This window comes from Numida meleagris, chromosome 24, assembly GCF_002078875.1.
Source record: "Numida meleagris isolate 19003 breed g44 Domestic line chromosome 24, NumMel1.0, whole genome shotgun sequence".
Classification (NCBI taxonomy): Eukaryota; Metazoa; Chordata; class Aves; order Galliformes; family Numididae; genus Numida; species Numida meleagris.
Genome location: NC_034432.1, coordinates 478220 through 499508, shown reverse-complemented (window position 1 = coordinate 499508; position 21289 = coordinate 478220). Strand labels below are relative to the sequence as shown.

Genomic DNA, 21289 nt, shown 5'->3' with positions numbered 1-21289 from the left:
CCCGTTCTCGTGTCACACGGCGGATCTCCACATCAGCTTCAGATTCTGCAGTGATGTCCTCTTGTGTTGTCTGGTACCTGTCCGACTGTGGTCTCCTGGCCTCGTCTTCTCTCTCTTGTTTTCGGGACACACGACGGATCTCCACCTCGGCTTCAGCTTCAGCCTCAATGTCCTCTCGTGTCCTCTCACGTCTCACAGATTCACGTGGTCTCCTTGTCTCCTCTTTACGTTCCCGTTCTCGTGTCACACGGCGGATCTCAACATCAGCTTCAGCCAAGATATCATCTCGTGTCTTTTCATATCTCACCAACTCACGGGGTCTCCTGGCCTCGTCTTCTCTCTCCCTTTCTCGTGTCACACGACGGATCTCCACCTCGGCCTCAGCTTCAGCCACAATATCCTCTCGTGTCCTCTCACGTCTCACAGATTCACGTGGTCTCCTGGCCTCCTCTTCTCTCACCCGTTCTCGTGTCACACGGCGGATCTCCACATCAGCTTCAGCTTCAGCCACAATGTCCTCTTGTGTCCGTTCGTACTTCACTAATTCACGTGGTCTCCTGTCCTTCTGTGTTTTCCCTTGTTCATAGGAATCTTCTTCCAGCTCCCTTGTGTTGTGGTATCTGTGGTTTATTACTAGCGGTTCCTGGAGGTATGACTGATGCAGCTTTTCCGAATCCAGGCACTCAGGCTTGCACGGCTGGCGGCTGCTTCTTTCAAGTTCTTTTTGTTCCAACTCACGTAGGTGGCTGCGGTTTCTCCCATCTTTGAGTAAGTCAGGCTTTCGCGGCTGATTGCGCCTCCCTCTATCTGCTTCTTCTGGCTCATGTGGCCAAAGGCTGCTTCTCCTGTGTACCACTGCCTCTTCATCTTGTGGTCGATGGTTTCTTTGATCATAGGCTGGCAGTGCTGGCTCACGTGGCTGACGGCCACTCCGCCGGTCCGGCAACGGCTGTGGTTCAGAGGAATGGCTGCGACTCCTCACGTCTGCCACTTGCTCTGGTTGAGGCTCCTCTTGATTTTGTCTCTCATCTCTCCGTGGTGCTTTCAAGCTGCCGTGCCTGTGGTGTTGTAAATCTCCCAGTCTATCCAGCTCGGGTGGCTGACGTCTTTGGATGCTACGTTGGTCGCGTGGCTTTTGGCTTCGTTCTTCGTATTCCTGAGGGATCAGTTCCCTCGGCCTGGTTCTTTGTGTTGCATCAGCTCTTCTTTGTGTGTTACGTTGCTGGCGATGACTTCCCGTCTCCTCTTGTGTCTCAAGATCCTGGACCCTGGTGTCTCGTTGTGGCTCAGGTATGCAGGGGGGATGGCAATTGCGCTCACGTGTTTGTGGTTCCTCTTCCTGGAGCTGCCGACGGCTCCCTCTGTTCTTGATTTCAGGCTCTTGGATTGTCTTGCTGCTGGTTATCAGCTTTGTTTTTTGCAGAAGGCATTGCCCCTTCTGCCGGTACAAGTAGCAGGCCTTAGCCACTCTGAATACCAAGAGCAGGAATTCATTAAAATCAATTTCCCCATCCCCATCCCACTCCAGAAACTGCAGAATCTTGTCAAGTGTCTGAGGGTCGTGTGGGTTCTGTAGGAAAAACACATATAAGGATACAAAAAAAAAGATTTTAGCCTTGCTGCTCCTTGTCAGGAAATGCAAACCCAGGGATCGCAACAATCTCTTCTACTTGGATCTTTCTCAAATTCACTTTTATATCTCAGCATCTCCTCCATGGCTGTGTTCTCCATTTTCCTGGTGGTTCCCTGGCCACAGCTAACCATTCGGAGATGCTGTGTGCCTCCACTGGATGCATTTCCTTCCTATCTTTGAAAGTAAACTACCTCACAGTTCATTCTCCAATTTTCCCCATTAGTTCACAACAAAATCTATGGGAAGAGCTTTTGCAGACAGTACGAAAGCACACACCTGCTGCTCCCCATTGGCAAAAGCCTCTGCATCCCATTTCCCTCTGGTCATAATAATCATCTCCTCTCCAGGAGATTTTCTGGTCCCCACACTCCAGTTTTGTCCTCAATCCCTGCCTGCCACTGCAGCACTCACCGCTATGGCATCTGCAAACTCCTTCTGGATGAACTCCTTCATCTTCCTTCGGTTGAGTTTGGATTGGTCTCCATCTTCCTTTGCATGTTGGTAAAAGACAGTAATGATGGTGGAAATGCTGTCTAAGAAGTGAGACATCTTCCTGCAGATTCAAGCAAGCCTGAAAGAAAAGTAGCAGACCTAAGGATGATTCCTTGGCTGAGCATGGAAGAGAGGGAGGATTGCTGGGGTCAGGCTGTGCGCATTAATGGGAGTCTGAGTGCCCTGAGCTGTGTGTCCGCTCCTCTACCATGGCAAGCTGTGCTTCACCAGGACACTGGGAAGATATCCAAATGCTTAAGGGTTTTGGTGGGATGAGGAGTGTCCTCCAGCTTGTCTGCTGACGTATTGGAATGACGTTTGATATGGGATGGCAGGATGCCTGCATTTGTGGGTTGCAGGGAGGGGATTGGGGATGGTGACTCAAGAGATATCCCAAGAACTGGTCCCTGTGGGCCCTACCAGCTCCTTCAGTTTCCTGGACCAATCTGCTCTTTCTGCTTGGCACTGAGATGTACCAGCTCCTCTGGAGAGATCAGAGGATGTCTAAGGTAGTGCTGGCACAGCCTGAGAGAGGGCACAGCTGGGGCAGAGGTGAATAGGGCACTCACAGAGGCTTAAACAAGCCCTGTGACCAGCAGCAGTGCAAATCAATCAATGAATCTTTTGTTACAGCACCAGATCCAACAGATTTTGGCCAAAGAGAACAGTCAGATCACCCAGGTCAGAGATACTTAATGATCTTAATGGCAATCTACTGGGCAGAAAGCAGTGCTCCTGATTGAGCTTTGTGTCTGGACACCTCAAATGCCACCTCCGTGCTCCTCGCAGGATCCCCAAGCCTGTTATCGGCTGCATCAGTGCCAGGATCTCAGCTTGCAGCTGGGGAAGCTGCTCCCTGCCTGCTTGCAGTGTGCACACATGCAGGAACAAGTGTGCGCACCTCTGCATGCAAAACTTTGCATCTTAATATTTCTATGGAAAACCAAACGCTTCTGCAATCCGTTCACCCTGGCTGGGAGACGAGTGCAGACCGAAGCGAGGCACCAGACCTGGCTCCCACTCTCCTTTTTGTTTGGAGGAAAACTGCCTTTCCGCACCGACACACAACAAAGAGCACGCAGCTGTCCAAATGGCGAAAAATTAACATTTCATTGAAGAGAAACCCAAAAGACTCCCGGAAAACACTGCAGCAGAAACGTCATTACCACCCAAGACAGATCCTACGGATGTCACTCATTTTCACCCAGCAAAGCACGCTCTTCAGAAGGAACGACTTACCCAAGTCACCAACGGGATCGAATGGGATTCCTGTGAAGCCGTGCGGAGTGATCGGAGGACCCGAGCGCTTTTATAGGGTCCTTGGTGGAGGAGCAGAAAGGAGCCACCCTTTGTGGACATTGTCCTGATTCATCTTTGGCCAAACCCAGCTGCGCCTTCATGTCCTCAAACGGGTTATTTAACTTATCATCCCATTACCTATCATTTTAACCCAGAAATAGCAGTTGCCGTGTGGCAATCCAGGCATTGGCTGGTTCCGCCTAATCCGGACTGTAAAGTTATTTTACGGGCTGATTGTGTTTTAGATTTAGGAAAAAAAAAATCTAGACTGTCTATAAAGTATATATATATATTAATGGGAGGATGTATTTTTTTATGAACGTGTCTCTTCGTAGGTATGCGTTTATGTATGTATAATACACGCACATAAAAATAGAACCTGGGAGGGTGTTGTAAGCAGATGTGGGGACCTGCCCACTGCTTTGCAGATCCTTGGGGCTGGGGTCCCACAGTTTGACTCTGGGTTTTGCTCATAGAGGAAGGGCAGAAGAAGCCCTAAGAACTACAAAGGTGGTGAAATGCAGGTGCTCAGCAGAGAGATCCCCAAATCCTGCAGGAGATCTCAGCTTGCGTGGTGTCCCTGTAGCATGCGCTGAAACGTGTTGTTTTTTTTCTTCCTTGCTAACTTCTCATTAAGGAGCCTTTCATTGTATGATTTGTTGGAAAAAGAAAACCAACAAACCACCCAAACCAACAAAACTTTCGTGAATGGTAAAATCTGCAAAACGGGCTTTTAAACCAGAAAACGCCTGTTCAATATGCAACGACTTTTCATTGAGAAAAATGATGACAAAACATTTTTTATGTTAACTCTTTTCCGTGAGCGGATTTCATTCCAACTTTTCTTGATCTTTAATTAAAACTAAAAGTGGAAGCCTCTCGGCTGGGAGTTCAGTTCATGTTGAAGCTTCATCTGGTCGCTCTAGGCAACTTTTGCTGAAATTGCCTCTCCAATCTCCCCCCACCTTCTTTTTTTCATTAATATCTTGCGAGTGTAAATGAATTTGAGACCAGTGGGTTCCTTTATTCCTCCCAAACTCTCCCCGTGCAGGGAGCACACAAGGAAAGATTTGGCCATGCCACCTGGGCTCTACGTTGGAGCTGAGCTGCATGGCATGACAGAGACATTGCGGGCGGCTCCGGAGCAGGAACTTGCCACGCAGCCTTGGCTGAGCTGTTCATCTAGCCCATCTGATGGTAAGAACATACTGGGTGTAGGAGCCTAATTAATTAGTGCTGGTAACACCTTGGGGATACTCATACAAGTGCGCACGGAGGATTGTTACTAACCGTGCTTCATTTTTGAGCTTTTTTTTTTCAGGATTAAATTATACTGGTGTAAATTATACCCCACCTGTGGGATAATGATACCCTTGGGAAACTGTAATTTTATGGTAGATTGCAGTTATTATTAAAATTAGAGCATTACAGTGCGGCTGGAGCTTGTACGCGCAGTGTCCTATAACAGTCTGCAATCCCCGCAGGGGCTGGGGACGTCGGGAGGCACCAGGCAGATTTCAGGTGTTAATACAGGCAGAGGTCCACAGAGGCAGCACCAAACCATGTTCTCCAAAGGCTTGGCTTGCCCCAGAGGGGGGTCTCAAAGAGGGAACCTGGGTCAATTTTTCAAAGCCGTTACCCAACAGGGTGGGCTCCATCTTCCTCCTTCCATCCAGTTCCGTGCGCATCGCTGTCTGTGTTCGTATAGGGTGGCCAAGCCTCATTTGGTCGTTGAGATCACCCATTGATCATTGGGGTCATCCACCAGTGGGATCATCCATTGGTCTTTGGGATCATCTGTCAATCAATGGGATCATCCGGTGACCATTGGGATCGCCCATTGTTTAATAGGATTGTCCATTGATTCTATGATTTAATCTCAGAAGACCTAGGCTCCTCATGGGGCATATAAAAGTCTTTTCTCTTAACACCTCCCAGCCTTGCAGGTGTCTTAAACAGGTACTTGTGTCTGCGGGGTAATTTTCACTCTGCTGTAATGTTCTCCTTAAAATGAACCAAAAAAACCTCCCCCCAACTTCAAATACAACACTCCGGATGGCAAAAGTAGAATAATTCGGAATAGAGTGTATAATTATCACGTCGTTAACAATGTTTGGGGGTCGGTTTTTTACTGATGCTGCAAAAGGCTGTGGTTGGTGGACCACGGAGTCTGGTGGTGGGAGGCCTGAGCCAGAGCCAATAAGTAGCAAAGGGATTTTGAGAAGTCCTCAACTGGGAGCTATTTCACAAGAAAAATGGAGGTTTTTTTGGAAAAGAAAACATTTTGAGGAACGTCTCAGATGGAATGGGAGTTTTGATGGATTTGTGATGGAATGTAAATCTCTTTTGTCCCATTTCATTTTGACAGTGCTCACAGCTGCCATTAAGGCAGGTCGGGGTCTGGTTTAGCCAACACGTTTTATCATCAGAAGAGCAGAGCGGTGCATTTTGTGTCCATGGCATTTAAGTGTGACGTCAGCGCTTTCAGACCGTATCATTTCTGAAACGTGTCTTCTGGAGATCGTTTTGAAATGCTGCTTTTTTGGTTCTGATTCAGCGCACAGCAAATTGTGAAATTCCGGTGTGTCCCGGAGCAGTGACGCTCTGTTTCCCGGTGAGGTCTCTGTGCTCTGCTTGTCACCGGCCACAGAGCAGGAGGTGCGGGTGCATTTATCACCCACTGATTTGGCTGATAGGTCTCCGGCAAAAGATAATATGGGGAAAAACAGGCTGAGCATCACCTCCCTGCGGGATGCGGAGTCTTGGTGGTCCGACACATCCAAACCCTTAATAACCCCCCTGACTTCAGTGGGCTGCTCGTTCCCACTGTGTCACCCACATCCCTACGTGCGCATCCGGAGCCGGTACCCGAAATTCCCGAGGCTGAGCCCGGCTCCACGTGTGCACGGATTGCGTGTCAGCTTTTTGCATTCAGCCTCCCAGGTGTTACTGGGACCGTGTGTACGTGAATAATGGGGATTAATATACCTCCGCTCCTCTCGGAGCATTCAGGAGCTAATAGGGATTTTCAGTTTTCAGACCGTGTTCCACCTTCCCCCTTTTTCTGAGATTTTTAAGAAGCGAGGATAAGACAAATCCCTCCCACTGAGTGTTCAGAGCTCTTTATTCTTTTTACAGCAGACACGCACAGTGCCTGGAGCAGATGCACGCTGCCAAGTACCTGCTCAAAGGTCATCGTGCCATTGCATCAATCCCAACATCCACCCTCTCTGAAGACATCGGATGTCACGTCCCTGCCTGTGGGGACCCATCGATCCACCCTCGGCCACCTGCCCCCAGGACACAGCACCCCGGGGCCACGTGGCCCTGTGTCACACATGGGATGGACACAGGGGTCCTTTGTGCTTGCTCAGAATGGTGTTAGCAACACACCAGGACACTGTGCTGATTTGCAGTCATTTTTATTGCTTTGCTTATACAGGCAGAGGCAGCCTAATACAGGATAAGAGACAAGGTCTCAAGCCAGGAAGAGTTCACTACAAGCCAGGGGTGCAAGCCCAGGGTTAGGAAAGGACTGGACAAGATACAACAAATGGCACTGGACAAAATTTCCCACCTTGCTGGCACCAACAGCCACAGTTACACAGGAATTGCTGCAGCTTTTACTTCTGCGGAGGCCACTGAGGCTGCAGGTGCTCCTGCTCCGCCACGTGTTTTCCTTTGCCATGAGCCCCATGCTGCTGTTGTCCTGGGACACGTTCTGCCTCAGCCCCACTGCCTTCATGCACCAGCACCGTGGGGTGAGGGAGGCGAGCTGGGTCACGCTGCGTCCCTGAGGGCTGGGGATCTGGGTGGGGGCTCGTGCCCTGCACTGGAGGCAGCAGCTCTTGGGTCTCTCTGGGGCTGGGGTCCTGCCGAGGGGCCTCGTGGTCCTTGGTCTTGTCCGTGGTTCTCCCTGGTGTCTTGGTGAGAGAAGTCTGGTTCTGCTCTGTTGGCTCCCGCTCTTGCCTCTGGTGGTGGTTCTGTCCCGGCTTTGGTGTCTCAGTCACTCGGTCCTGGTGGGGTTTTTGGTCACCTTCTGGTGCTTTTTCAGCTTTTTGGGTATTTCTGTTCTGCTCTGGGGTCTCAGTGACCACGGTCTCACCTCTCTTTGGACCCTCTTCTGTTGCCTTCACCCTGTCATCCTCATGGGTGTCCTGATCATCCTTTGGCGTCTCGCTCTTCTGGTTCTGTTGGGTGCCTTGGTTGTTCTTTGGTGTCTCAACCTCATCCTGAACCTTTGGCGTCTCACTCTTCTGAATCTTTTGAGTGTCCTGGTCCTTTGGTGTCACACCTTCCTGTTTCTGTTCGGTGTCTTGGTGGTTCTTTGGTGCCTCACCCTCCTGGTGCTGGTGGGCATCCTGATCCCGTTGCGGTGTCTCATCCTCCTGTTCCTGCTCGCTCACCCCCTGCTCTGGGACTGGATTGTGGTGCTGCTCCTCATTTGCCTCCTCCTGCACTGTCAGCTCCTGAGCATCTTCTGGCTCCAGGTACTGCTGGAGCTGCCTGTGGCAAGCCTTGGCCACGCGGAAAACCAGGCTGAGGAACTCGCCAAAGTCAACCTTGCCACTACTGTCTTCATCCAAGAAGAGCAACACCTTCTCGACAGTTCTGGGATCATGGGCATCCTGCAAGGAAACAGCATCAGCAAGGCCCGCGAGCCCTTTGCGGGATTTCTCTGGGATCAATCACCCAAACAGAAACCCATCCCCATGTGCCCTCCCCGTGGCTCGTGTTGCTGGATCCTCACCACGATCACGTCCTCAAACTCCTGCTCGATGAGCTGCCGCAGCTCCCCCCTGCTCAGCGTGCTGCAGTCGCCGTCACTCCTGGCGTACGTGTAGAACGCAGTGATGATGCCATTGATGTTCTCCTGGAGCTGGGCCATCTCCCCACGGAACAGAGGCAGCCTGTGAGACAGATACCAGAAGGCAAAAAAGGGCTTTTGCTTGGTTTCCAGGTGAGCTCCTCTCGGACAACACAGCTGGACAGGAAGATGAACCAGAAGGACTTCGATAAAATTAAATGGAGTGTTTTTTTCCTTTAGGAGAGCTCAGATCTATGAAGATGCTCAGGCCTCTGAGCTCCCACTTTCCTGCAGGGTCTGTCTGGGCTTACCTGGGTGAGGAGAGTGCTGCGTGCAGCCAGCCTGCTCCCAGCAACCTTATATACAGCAGCGTTGTGCAGGGAGACGGCGTCAGTAGGGTGCCGCATCCTCGCCCAATGACACTGTTATCCCCCTGTCTTCATTAGTCTCTTGCTCATTAACTTCTGCTCTGGTGCTTTACTCCGGAGTGAAGAGATGATCCTTCCTAAGCTCACCCCACCTGCGGAAGCATTTCAGAGGAATGAAGCAGAAAAGGTTATTTTTAGTGCCGCGGGATTTAGCTGAAGGTGATGCCCAAGCAACACCCAGGGCTCTTTAGTGAACGTGTTTGGTGAGCGATGCAAGTGACTGACACGGGAGGAGGCTGCCTGGGAGCGCCTGCACGGGGATGAAGAGGAAACAGAACCAAGGGAGAAAAAGAAGGATAGGCGATGCCCAAATCCAAGTGACCCCTTCCCCAAACTCCCACTTCTGGATGCCAGCAGGGAGGCACCCGGCGAAGAAATCCTTTCCAACAGTGCCACCAAGTGGCACGTGGAGGGGGGACGGAAGGGTGGCACGAGCTGCAGTCGTCCCTGTATCGCGTGGGGAAACTGAGGCACGGCGTGAAGAGGGGACATCTGCTCCTCGAGGTGGTGACAGCCCCGCTGCGCCCCTTGTCCTGCCGGGCTTGGTTAATAAAGGAGACTGAAAAAGAATTATGTTGGAAATCCACACAGCTTGTAAGGTACATGGGGTTTCGGGTACAGAAAGTAACACACGGTTTTGGGCAAGAAAAGGCACTTTCAGGAAAATGCCTGACATGGGGAGGGGTTAATGGGAACTAGTGGTAAATCCCTGCGGTTCTAATGGGATGGGATAAGTGGGGGAACAAAGCAGCCCCCCAGCACAGCTGGTGCTGCTGCAGGACAGGAGGGTTTGGCGACCCAGACAGCTCTGAACAAAGTCTGAACCCAGATCCTGAATGGAGGAAACCTGAAGCTCTAATCCTGCTTTAATTTCTCTCTATTCCATCTATCAACCCATCTGTTGTACCTGCATGAAGGTACACAATGCCCAGATCATCCAAGTGACCCCCTCCCCAGATTCCCACTCCTCTTCAGGTGGGGCCCATTTGTTGCCAGTCTTCTCATTAAGCTGCAGTGGGGGTTGGGGGCAGTTCCTGGGGGCATCAGAGAGGCAGAAGTACACGGGGTGTTCCCACTGCTATTCGTTCTGGGCTGAGCACCTGGACCCCAGGCAGGGCACTTTCCTGTAGATAGGCAATAACAGGTTTATGCTGCACAGGGTTTCACACCTGATTTACAAAGCAGAAAGGCTGGGGGGTCAGACGGTGTGGGAAGTTAAAGAAAGTAAAACGCTGCTTTCAGCAGAGCTTGAAATAAATGGCCATGGAGCAGAGGGCAGGTGCTGCTGAGCCCTGTGCTAACGAAACCACCTGAAATGCATCTGAATGATGAAACCACCTGAAAATATTAAGAGGCCTTTAGGGCTGTGCCCTTTGTTAGAAGCTCCCCAGTACTCTGTGACCCTCAAGCCACCCCAATGCTGTTGGCTGGGGGGGGAGGAGAAACCCTGCAGCTCCAGCTGTGGGGCAGGATTTTGCTTTAACATGACTCCTTCCCCTGCGGTGCCACCCGTGCTCGTGAGAAGAACAAATATTATGGGAGCTTGCCCTGGAAGCAGCCATAGGGCCACCAATCCGGGCAAGCACTGAATGGGGTCTGCCCGGGCATGGTGCAAGGTGTGGTGGAGCAGTGGGTCTGCAGCTTGCTGTTTGCTCACCGTAACCAACCCAGATTGCTGAGGTCTATTTGCCAAAGGAGCTCCATCTTCTGAGCTCACTGGTAGGAAATGTGCTGGGCACCGGGCAAACCCGCTTCTCTGGTAGGTGCTGTGTGTTCAGGCTTAGGCTGCTGGGATCGTGCTCTATTGCTTCTTTGAAGGAGTTGGGCCTCTGAATTTTTTTCCACGTCCACCCAATCCGCCTGTCTTTGTCTCCTGGGCACAAAGGAGCCTCTGTGCATGCCAGAGTGCGTGCTCATCCCCAGCTGGGATGGGGGTGATCTGGTGCGCTCGTTTGGAGCGTGATTCATGTCAGACACATAGAAGAAAAAAAAAAAAAACGTGTGGAAAATGCAAGTGCGTAGCATTGCACAAGAGGTTTGAAAGAATTTAGCCCCCCCCCACACCTTTTGGGATTGATGTGGGCCTGCAAGCTAGGCCATGCTTAAGCTTCTCCTGCTGTATTTTAATGGGTAAGACCTAAACTTGGGGTGGACCAAACTCGCTCAGCGTTCTGTTTGTTGGAAAGGGAGCTTTGGGAAACTTTAGAAAGCCTTCGAGCTTGAGGAGTGTTGGGATGGAGGGGATGCAGGGGTGGAGCTGGCACTGGGGGGAGCAGGGGCTGGTGCTGGGATTTGGGGCTGGGGGGTGTATGGGGTTTGGGGGGGGGGGTCTGTCCCAGCGGTTGAGTCTCTCCATGGAACTGCAGCAGGAAATTACTGTTTATTCCTGCGTGACTCAGTTTAATTGTTCCTGCTCGGCAGGGAAGGGCAGAGGGGTGGGTTAGCACTGAGGAAAGGGGGAGTGGGTGTGTGTGGAAGCATTGCACCAAGTGTTCCAGGCGTTTCAATGCAGGTTTGGAGGAGCTGGGGGGATCTGGGAGATGGAATGGCCTGGGCTTGCTTTGGGGGTTGGAGGATGGAGCCAAAGCTGCTGCAGTGCCTTGGCCCTGTGCTGCACTGGGAGGTGGTGGCCGTTGCAGCGAGCACCTTCCCAGCCTTTTTCCTTCTTTGTCTCCATGGGCACCTGGTCCTGAATCCCCTCCTGCCTCACTGCACGCACAAAGCATCATTCCCAAACTTTCCCAGCGCCCATCATGCAAAGCGCTTTATCGCTCCATCTATGTCATTACCAGGAATTAAGCTAATTGGAGTAAAATGCTTTATTTTCCTGCGCTGCCTGGGCATTTCAGCAAGTTATTTCTGTTGCTGCCTTCTTCACTGCTAATTCATCGTGACATTAAGGAGCGTAATACATCAGCTTTTCTCTAATACATGTTTCTACTTCTTTTTTTTTAACATGTTAATGAGCATATTTAACATATTTCTTCGGAGATAATTGGATTCCGAGGCTCCCTGTGGTAATGCACCGAAAACCAACGAGCAGTGCCTCTAATATCGAAAGGACTTCCCCGCATCTGAATAATCCCACAATGAAAATGAGGAATTAATCTCCTGGCTGAAACAAGGCTTTCCAGGATACTTCGTTTGGAGGCAGTTTTAATACACGTGTTAACCATCGTTCTGCAGAATCTTAATTAAACCCTTCCTTTGCATTTCTACCCCGGAACCCACAGAGGGGCACAGGTATTTCGGATTATCTCGTCCCCTTAATCCTCCTCGTGAAGGCAGGATTTATCCGCGCTCTGTTTGCTCACAGCTCGTCGAGAGGGATGTTGGAATGCGAGACATAGAAGGGGGCTTCAAGTAAATTGCTTCCTGAAGGAGCAAAGGAGCCCCTCGGTTTCCTTTCTTCCCCCAGACCCAGATCTGCTTGAGCACGCGATGCTACGTGGCTCCCGGTGCGCTGTCACTCTGGTGCTGTCCTGAGAGCGCCTAGGAATGTCCAGTTCTCATTTTAAGCAAATACGTCGCGATGGGAGACGAAATAATAAAGCCGAGAGGGCAGAAGGAAGGGGAGTTGGGATCATCCCGTGTTTTTTTTTGCTCCGAAGCGTTCCCTCTGGCGCTGCCTGTGTCCTCCCCGCAACGTCTGCGCCGGCAGGAACCAGCGCAGCGCGCACCACCAGAGGGCGCCGGGTGCGCGCGTGCACGAATGTGTGCGCGCGTGCACGGGTTTGTGCGCGTGCGGAGCGGTGTGCACGTGCACGGATACATCTGAGCACACCAGCTTGGCGGGGAGGGTCACAGGACTTTAGCTCGGCTTCCCATCCCCGTCCTCCCCCACCCCCAGGATGCATCGTGTTATGAGGATTTCTTGGAGAGCTCCTGAGCACCAAGCGGCTCTGTCGTAGAATCATGGAATCCTTCGAGTTGGAAGGGTTTGAGGGCCCTAGTCCAACTCCCCTGCGATGAACAGGGGCACCACAGCTCGATCAGTTTGCCCAGGGCCTGATCCAACCTTGCCTTGGTCTTCAGGGATGGGGCGTTAACCACAACACTAGGTAACATGTTCCAGTGCCTCACTACCCTCACCTTAAAAGATTTTTTTCCATATATCTAACCTAAATCTCCCCTCCCTGAGCTTGAAGCCATTTCCCCTTGTTCTACCTTCACAGACCCTGCTGAAGAGCTTGTCCCCATCTTTCCTGCAGCTCCCCTCTAGATACTGGCAGGCTGCTATCAGGTCACCTCGCAGCCTTCTTTCCTCCAGGCTGAAGAGCTCTCTCAGCCTGTCCTTGTAGGAGAGGTATTCCATTCCATGGATCCATTTCCATTGGATCATCCCTTCTCTGGATGCGCTCCGGCAGCTCCATGTCTCTCCTGCACTGAGGGCTCCACATCTGGACTCAATACCCCAGGTTGCTCTTGGTGGCAGCACGCAGAGGCCTGGCAGGCTGCAAGCTCTCCTCTTTGCTTTTCTCCCCCTGCTGCGTGTTAGGAGCTCAGAGCCCCCCCCCCCCCCATGCTGCTTGCTGCCCTCTCCCTGCCCAGCAACCAGGATGGGGCTGCACGCTCCCTTTGGGCTCACTCTGCTCAGGGCTGAGGGTTCATTCAGTGCGGATTTGAGTCACCTCCTGTGGCTGTGGTGGCAGTGAGTCACCTGTGCTCGTTTCAGCTGCTCCCAGTGGTGGTGGTGGTGGTGGTGGTGGGGACAATTTTGGTGCCTTTCCCCGTTAGCTTTCCTCTCTGCCCATTGCTTCAGCGGGAGAGTTCGGTTCTTTTTGCTTGCTGGTTTAGAAGGAAGCTGCAACGTGGGGTGATGGGTTTGGGGGCAAGAACCTGCTTTCTGCTGCCTGGAACAGAAGGGAGCGCAGCAGCACCCAGGGCAGGCACAGAGGAAGTGATGGGGAAGGGCAGGGAGGTGGCTGGGGAATGGGACGGGGCAATGGGGACGTGTTGGGAAACGTGACCTGGTAGAATCCCACGAGGGCTGGGAACAGAGCTGGGGTGGTGGCAGAGAAGGGTGAGGAGCTGCCCCTTGTCCTGGCAGTGCTGCCTATGCCACCTGCAGCAATGCAGCCCCAGCTCAGTGCTCTCCTATTTTTCCAGCTGGGGAAATCACCGGCCTTCCTTTTAACGCTGGGCTGATCTTCCTTCAGCCTGGCTTTCCCAAAAAAACACAGTTTTGATGCTCCCAGTTGTTTATATCCCAACCTACTATCTGCAAGCAAATTTGGCTCAGTGATACGGTTCAAACAAATGCTAAATTTCTACGAATCTTATGACAAAAGAGTAGAAGCATGGTTAATGTTGCTGCAGCAGATGGGAGCGACCTGTTCTCCCTTTGTGGGGCTGTTGGACACTGGAGAGGAGGAGGAAACCAGGCTCTACCAGTTCTGCCTGTGGGCTGCTGTGCACAGAGCTGTGTGTATTTGCATGGGGATGGTGCTGGGTCTGGCTGTTCCAGGAGCTTCTCTCCGTAAATATAGGGCTGTGCCATGCTGGAGATGGAGCTGGTCATAGCCAATGGGCCAAAGCTGCCTGGCCTTGAATCCACCACAGTGCTGAACTGGATTCTGAAAACAAGAATTAAAAAAAATGAGATTTCTATCCAGAGCCAACCTGGAAATAGCTGAAGTCTTCTTGTTGAGTGCTTCACTTTGTGCAGCTTGTGTATATTGTGAAGAGTGTCCTGGATGCACTGACGTGAGCACTGTGTGCTGGAGGACTTGTCCCAGCCTGGCTGCTTCTTTCTGCTCCCATGGGTTGGGGTTCATTTGGGGAATTAAGGATATCTTCTCTCCTGAAGGTGGCATTTTGTCTTTCCCTTCCTTTCTGCAGGCAAGGGGCAGATGACGAGCTGATATGTTAGGAATGCCACAATCACACCTCATGCCTCTCCTCCAGCTGTACCAATTACGCTCCACCCTGATGATGATGAGCTGTCACAAGGCAGGAATAATGACAGGTGAGAGGAGAGCATGGAAGGGGAACATGAGAGCTGCCAAAGGAATGGGGAGCTGGGGGAAGGCGGTGGTGCCCCAGTTTGTTTGAATGAAGAAATGGTTGGACTGGATGGTCTTGGTGGTCTTTTCCAACCTTTATGATCCTACGAAACGTTCACTGAAGCTAAAAAAGCAAAAAAACCCTAAGTTTTTTGAGGTTTAATGTTCATATAAAACACAACAAACCATCATTTCCTGTGGGCTGTGGAGTCCTTTGAAGGGTCAGAGGAACCTTTCCCTAGGTCTTGGTGAGCACCCCATGGAGCTTTGGGAAGGGAATTGAAGCTTCCAGGAGGAAACAGCTCAGGCCCAGGCTCTGTTTTGTTGTCCTTATGTGCTCAGAAACATCCAGGATGATGCCAACAAACCCTGAGCACCACAAATGGGTGTCTGAGCACCAGACATGTCGGGATGGAGAGCACTGTGCTGCCATTGTTAGATGAGGGGTTGGGAGGAGAAGCACAGCCAAGGTGATGTAAGTGTGTAAGGAAGTTCTTATTTAATTGAGACGATGTGGGAGAGCGCAACCATTCGTGAAGGACAGCTTAGTAACAGGGTGTCAAAAGAGGGTCTTGTAGCAATGAGCTGAGCCTGTCTGACTTTGCAAGAGCGTGTTTGGGATTGCAGTAAACAGTGATCCTCTGCCTCATCCTCGCTGTTATTTTTACGTTACTATAGGCTATCTCCACTAACGTTTGATTTATAATGTCTCCAAATCTAATATTGCAGATCTAATCTAACTCGTAAAAGAGTCCCATTGCAACATAATGGGCAATATATGTAGTTCCAGGCACGATAATTTGGCGGAGTGGCAGAATGAAATCTGTTGATTCATTTACCGAGAGGGGAGGGTAAAAAAAAAGCAAATAGTTGACAAACTCTTCAGATTCATGAAAATTGATTCCCTCCATCCACTAAGCTTCAGTTCTTGCTCCAGTATAAGGCCTTGCTTCAACTCTTTGCAAATGCACCCGGCGCGCTAATGTGTAGAGATGCTTTCTTTGATGTGTGCGTGGAGGCAGAACGATCCTTTCTAATGGAAGACATTAAAGACCCAACCATAATCCAATAAAATTGCTTTCCTTGAGTTGTGTGGATGCCTGTACTGGTTCCATGCCTTTTCCAGGCAGCAGCACCTGTGCTGCAGGAGCCATTGGAGTATCCTTCTCCCCATAGCATTTCTATGACGCCCTTATCCACCTATGGCACGAGGCTGCGGATATTTAGAGAGAGAGCTCCACTCCTGGGGAACGCTGTTGTGAGCAGAAAACTTTTAATTATACAGCGTTTACCCCAGACTTCACTGGACACTGTGCAGCAGAACTTCAGTTTCTCAGCATTATTCCTCTCCTGCTGTTTGCTGCAAGTTTGCTGTTCAGCTTTTGCTCTTTCCTCACCCTGGATGCCTTCTGTCGTTTTATATCTCCTTAGAAGACCTTTCTGACGCTGTTAAAATCGCGCCTCTGAGCTACTTTTCTCAATATTCTCACAACAATTTCAATCTCAGAGACCATTAAAAAAAGAAGTTGGAAAACCCAGGGGCAGAATCCTAACCGAATTTAAGGCAGATTATGAAAGCAGTTATTTATACGTGGGAAGCAAAAAGGCTGAAGATGATGAAACAGGGCTCGGCGAACGCGATTAATACGCGCATTGCACTTTTGCCGTGATTACTACAGCCCGGGTGAGGCAATAAAAAATAAGGAGCGTAATTAACCGGTGATTGAAAAATATTTTTTTTTTATTGAACGCCGGGCGGTTTTCTCGCCCGTCGATACGGATGAGAAAGCAGGAACTCACCGAGGGGGGAGCAAAGAGCCTTTTCTTCACTTGGGGCCACGCAGCCAGCTCTGGCAGCGGGCCAGGCAGCGCTCCACGATGGCAGCAGTGCGGGTGTTGAGGCGGAACGGTGCCCGCGGGTTGGAAGCACCGCCCTGGCCCTGGCTTTCTGCGGGGCTGCGGGGCTTCGTGCACGCCGAGGTTTGAGCCGCGCAGGGATCCGCGCACGGAAGAGGGCACTCCTCGGGGTGGGGAGCGCTGGCAGGCTGGGGGCAGCTGGGATCCTCTATGGAGATGGTGGGGGGAGTCTCCGTGCAGACTTCGAGCACCTGAATGGTGCAGGGTGGTTCCGGGTGCTGCAGGGGTGGTGTTTCCGTGCAGGTTCCTGTTGTCTCGAGGTTGCAGTGCTCCACCGGTGCGATCCCGTGCTGGCTTGGACAGGTCGCTGTGCACGTCCCGGCTGCCTCAGGTGTGCAGAGCTCCACGGACAAGGCTGGCTGCTGCACGGAGAAGGTTTCCACGTAGACCCCATCTGTCTCAGGGGTGCAGAGTGACACGATGTGCTGGTGGGGGAAAGCTTCCGTGCAGGTCTCCACCATCTCAGGGGCACTGAGGACGGCTGGAGAGGTGGAGGATTGCAGCTGGATGCTCGTCTCTGCCTGGCACTGCTGCAGGTCGCAGGGGTCTGCTGCTGGACACACACAGGTGGTGACATCTTGGGATGTGCAGGGGTCACTGATGTCCCCAGGTGTAGGGACAGAGGGAGGCGGGCAGGCAGGGCCACAGACATCGGGGCAGGAGGCCACAGCTTGGCATACATCCACCCCAAGAATCTGCTCGGGACAGGGACACGCGTCCTGCATGGAGCAGGTGTCAGGGTGTGCAGTGGCACTGCACGATGTGCAAAGATCAGTGGGCACAGCTGTCCCCGTGCAGGCAGGAGGTGGCAGGCAGGGCAGCTCGCACGGCTCCGACATCTTCCTTCCTGAAGGAAATAAGAACAACTCAGTGTCCACCAACCCAGTGCTTCCAAGTGGTTGCTTTCCTCACTGCTAGGCTCCCCAGGAGGGTTTGTGCTGATCGTGTTGCAATTCAGACATGAGGGAAAAGTCCATAGAGGGAAAATCAGATGTTTGCTATTTCAAAGTCTACAGGCATTCCTTACCAAAAGAAGCTTGGTTGTGCTGTATTTCTGCAGGGACACCCAAACCCAAATTCTCTATTAAAGTCAGTGTTCAGGCAAATAATTTCACTCCAGCAGCCCTTCCTTGTGGGGATATCGATGGATTTAATTAACACTTCTAGCAGAGCTTTGTGATCCTCTATCCCCCTCTCTTTTCCAGGTGTATTCTCCTCACCCTGTAACACCCTTGCAGAACACCCACCTTGAGCAGCCCTCTCCGTCCCACCTTTCTCATTGCTGAAGATAGCAACAGGCTCAACAGGATGGAGCCAGGAGTCACTGCCTGGGTTTCCCATGGAGCTCAGTGCTCTTACCTGGGACCTCAGCTGCTGCCGTGTGCGATGCTGTGCTCTCTTTGCCCTTCCACAACAGCTGTGTGGCTTCTGCCTCTAAATCCAGTGGGAATTACAGCAAAGCGCGAAGGGAGAGGATGATTAATCTTATCACCAGTGAGATGGAAGAGCTAACAAGCAATTCCCCATCATGCAGCTGGGAGCAGTCATCTATCTCAGAGGAAGACTTACACCCTAGATTTGTAAAGCCTGAGGATACTCACCCAGCCTGATATCAGCGCATGGAGACGGCGAGCAGACCCAGCAGCCTCAGCCTGGGATCTGCCGTGTGCACACAGGAGCTTGGCCTCTGGAGACGGGTGCCCCAGGCACACAGACAAGCAGCCCTTCCTAGCACGGCCCTGCTCCGCCTCTGCCCTCTGATGGATTATTTGACTAATTATTTTTAATGGAAACCGGCTATTTCCGTGGCTGCAGCATAACCTCGAGTGAGCCAAGATGGCTTGCGAATTCACGTGGCCTTCCAGCGGGGCTGACGTCAGGGAAGAATTTTGGAAATGAATGGATTCTCAGCTCGCTGTTAAATAGCCGGCTGGTCACGGGTCGGTTTTTCCTCCAGCCCAACACATCATCACCGGCCATTAAGGGTTGGATGGGATGTGGGATATGGGGGATTCTTTTATTTTTAGCCACGCCTGACCTGCTTCTGTCCCTGCCCGTGTCCTGTTTGGATGCGGTGCTACAGGCTGTGTGCTCCTGACATGCTCATGGAAACTCTTGTATCATCACTGGTCTCGTGATATTTTGCATCTTCTCCCGGAGCTCTGACTTGGATAACAAAGCATTGTTCCACCACTAAGACATTGCCTCTACCCTGATGCAGCTGCACCCCTGAAGAGCAGAGGGTTGGCAGGAGCGGTGACCACCTCTATTCCCATTCAGCCCACTGGTTCACCAAGGTCAGTTCAATTATGCCAGTTCAAACCACTGTGGTCGGCAGAACACCGGCAACACAAGTGGTCACGCATCCTGATTTGATTTCGATTTCAGTTACCAAAAGCATGGGGCATCACTGTGCTCAGCAGTGTGAGCACACAGCTGAAGGGAGAACACAAGAGCAATCCTTCATGTCCAAATGATATATGGCCGTGTCTCTGCATGCAAGTAATACTGGTTCCATGTCTGTGTCACAAGTGACTTAAGGCCAATTCGGAGCCAGCACAGAAGGAATTCTCAGTCTTTGATCTCCTGGAGGCACTGCACTCGTTGACTCTCCCTTCTCACTTATAACCAGGAGATTTCTGAAGGAGAACATATTTCCTTCATTGCAATTGTGGCAAGCAGAGCAACAGCCGCTCTGTGCTGATGCAGAGTCACACGGTGTGCCCTCCTTTACGAAGGGTGCGTGCTGGTCTTGGTTTGGCCGCTGCGCTGTAGATGTGAGCACAGCAAACCCTAAAGGGGCACTACTGTGGTCAAGGCGCCAAAGGCGGGAGGTGGGTCATCACGCCACGGCGTCACTGCAGAGGGACGGGCTGCGGCAGGAGGTGTCCTACAAGGAACCTAAGGGACATTAGAGGCCTTAGCACAGCGTGAAGTCTTCCCTGGCTGCCTTACTGCCAAAACGCAACACGTTCAAGTCCGGCTGGAATGCTACCTTTGGTTGAGGAGCACGCAATGTCACCCATGGGAGACCTCAATTTTTGGTAGGAGCGATGTAGGATAGAAGCAAGAGCATGGACGGTTGCACAGGATAGTGCTATCCCATTTGTAACCTCAGCCTGTATGGGTGTCACGGTGGAAGGTGCGAGAACACATACCAAAGTAATATTTATCCAAATATGAGTTTAATCCCAAAGGGGATTGTTTCCAGGCTGTATCACCAATGGTTTGTTCCCTACCTCCCGTACATAATATGTGGATCAGGAATTCAGCCTTGCAGGCAGCTGTCATAGTGTTGCATGTACCACCTCAGTGGCTAGGTTTCATTAAAAATTATAATGTAAGCAAGTAATTTTAGGATTGGAGGTGGAGCAGGTCTGGATTATTAAAAAATTGTATTTCCATACCCCTGAGGTGTCTCACTTCCGGAGACAAGGACACTGAAATCGTATAAAAGGGTTCTTATTGTAGTGTTTCCCAAGCCATTTTGGTTTCGTTTGCTTGTTCCTGGTGGTGAATTGGGTAAGTCTCTCTTGGCTTGCTGGGATGTAGTGTAAAGGATGAGCTGACTGGATTTTTGAATGGTACCTGCAGAAGCAAATTAGATGATTTACAAGTGCTTCTGCTTAGTGAGATTTGTATGTGGCACTTATCAAGCAGCTAAGCTAAGGGTAAATATCCATTCCGCCTTCTTCCAGCCTCTATTAGCTGTATGTTTTGCAATTGCTGTGTTTTCTCCATCAAGGTACATCTTGGGGCAGCTGAGAGTGGACCAACCTTCCCCTTTCCCAGTCACAGTGCTGCCCTGGTTTAACCAGGAAATTATTGGGTTTGAGAGGGATCAAAAGGCAAGGCAAGGACTTCAAAGGTGCAAAAGTGGGAGGGAAGATAAGAAGTGGAGCCTCTCAGGCTGTGGGGTAAGCCATGCCTGGAAGGGAGTCTGGATGAGAGGAGCTGAGGACTTCTGTGGGCAGGTGGAGGCTGTTGTGCCTTCTTCCCATGCAATAGAATCTGGCATAGTTCGTGTAACGCCACTTTTCGCTCCTGTTTTGGGAAGCAATTTGAGATGTACGTGCAGTGAGCAGCTACAGCCGCGTCTGAGATGCTTTCATGTGGAGTTAGTCCCCTGCTGTGATGTCAGTGTGCTTTCCCAGCGCGTCGCTCAGTATTCCACTGGAAAAAGTAAAGAGTACCTCACTGCATAAAACAGCCTTGTGAAAGATGAGTGCCTCTGTTTTCCACACAGGGTATTCCTCTCCTTCCTTCAGACTTTCCTCCTTCCTCAGCGATGCTTTGCCAGACCGACTGCCAGCGTAGACAGCCCTGCCTCCCCCCTCACGTTGTCCTGGTGAGGAATTTGCCCGTCAGTAGGAGCGTGGATCCCTGCAGCTCCGCCTGCAGCATCTCGCGCCTGAACCCATGTGGAGAGCCCTGCTACTATGCCAGGGTTCCTCAGGGTACCATCACCTATCTGAAGCTTGGTAGTTGTGATGTGAGGCAGATTGCCCTGGATCCCTGCTGCCTTGGAATCACCACACGCGTAGATCCGTGCTGCCAGGATGTGACCAGTTGCAGCAGCACCAGGTGTGTGGATCCCTGCTGTTACAAGGTGACTGAGTGCAGTAGCACCAGGTGTGTGGATTCCTGCTGTCAGGATGCAACCCAGTGCACCACCAGGTGTGTGGATCCCTGCTGTCAGGATGCAACC

The 21289-nt window shown here is 51.5% G+C and overlaps 4 protein-coding genes and 1 long non-coding RNA gene across 5 annotated transcripts in view; 2 read left to right on the top strand and 3 right to left on the bottom strand.

Annotated features, from left to right (window-relative positions):
- Positions 1 to 2761, bottom strand: part of LOC110388023 (trichohyalin-like) — a 9762-nt gene extending 7001 nt beyond the window's left edge. Inside the window, exons 1-2 of the mRNA XM_021376813.1 lie at positions 2045 to 2761; positions 1 to 1570 (exon numbers count right to left, since the gene is read on the bottom strand). The exon at positions 1 to 1570 is cut by the window's left edge and continues 15 nt beyond it. Of these exons, the coding sequence (XP_021232488.1) occupies positions 1 to 1570; positions 2045 to 2182 (1708 nt within the window). The 5' untranslated portion in view covers positions 2183 to 2761. The remainder of the gene's footprint in view (positions 1571 to 2044) is intronic.
- The window catches only part of LOC110388027, a 14681-nt gene extending 7991 nt beyond the window's left edge, over positions 1 to 6690 (top strand). The window contains exons 3-4 of the long non-coding RNA XR_002432765.1: positions 2759 to 4621; positions 6563 to 6690. This is a non-coding gene — a long non-coding RNA (uncharacterized LOC110388027). The remainder of the gene's footprint in view (positions 1 to 2758; positions 4622 to 6562) is intronic.
- The window catches only part of LOC110388003 (feather keratin 2-like), a 906242-nt gene that overhangs the window by 712286 nt on the left and 172667 nt on the right, over positions 1 to 21289 (bottom strand). The gene's annotated exons all lie outside the window — the stretch shown is intronic.
- On the bottom strand, positions 7023 to 10956 carry LOC110387942 (cornulin-like). The gene is made up of 2 exons (XM_021376684.1): positions 8175 to 10956; positions 7023 to 8052 (listed from the first exon to the last, which is right to left on the bottom strand). The coding sequence occupies exons 1-2, from the start codon at positions 8310 to 8312 to the stop codon at positions 7048 to 7050; spliced, it is 1143 nt and encodes a 380-aa protein (XP_021232359.1). The 5' UTR covers positions 8313 to 10956; the 3' UTR covers positions 7023 to 7047.
- The window catches only part of LOC110387969 (keratin-associated protein 9-1-like), a 5067-nt gene continuing 1744 nt past the window's right edge, over positions 17967 to 21289 (top strand). Inside the window, exon 1 of the mRNA XM_021376739.1 lies at positions 17967 to 21288. Coding sequence (XP_021232414.1) covers positions 20870 to 21288 — 419 coding nt within the window. The 5' untranslated portion in view covers positions 17967 to 20869. The remainder of the gene's footprint in view (position 21289) is intronic.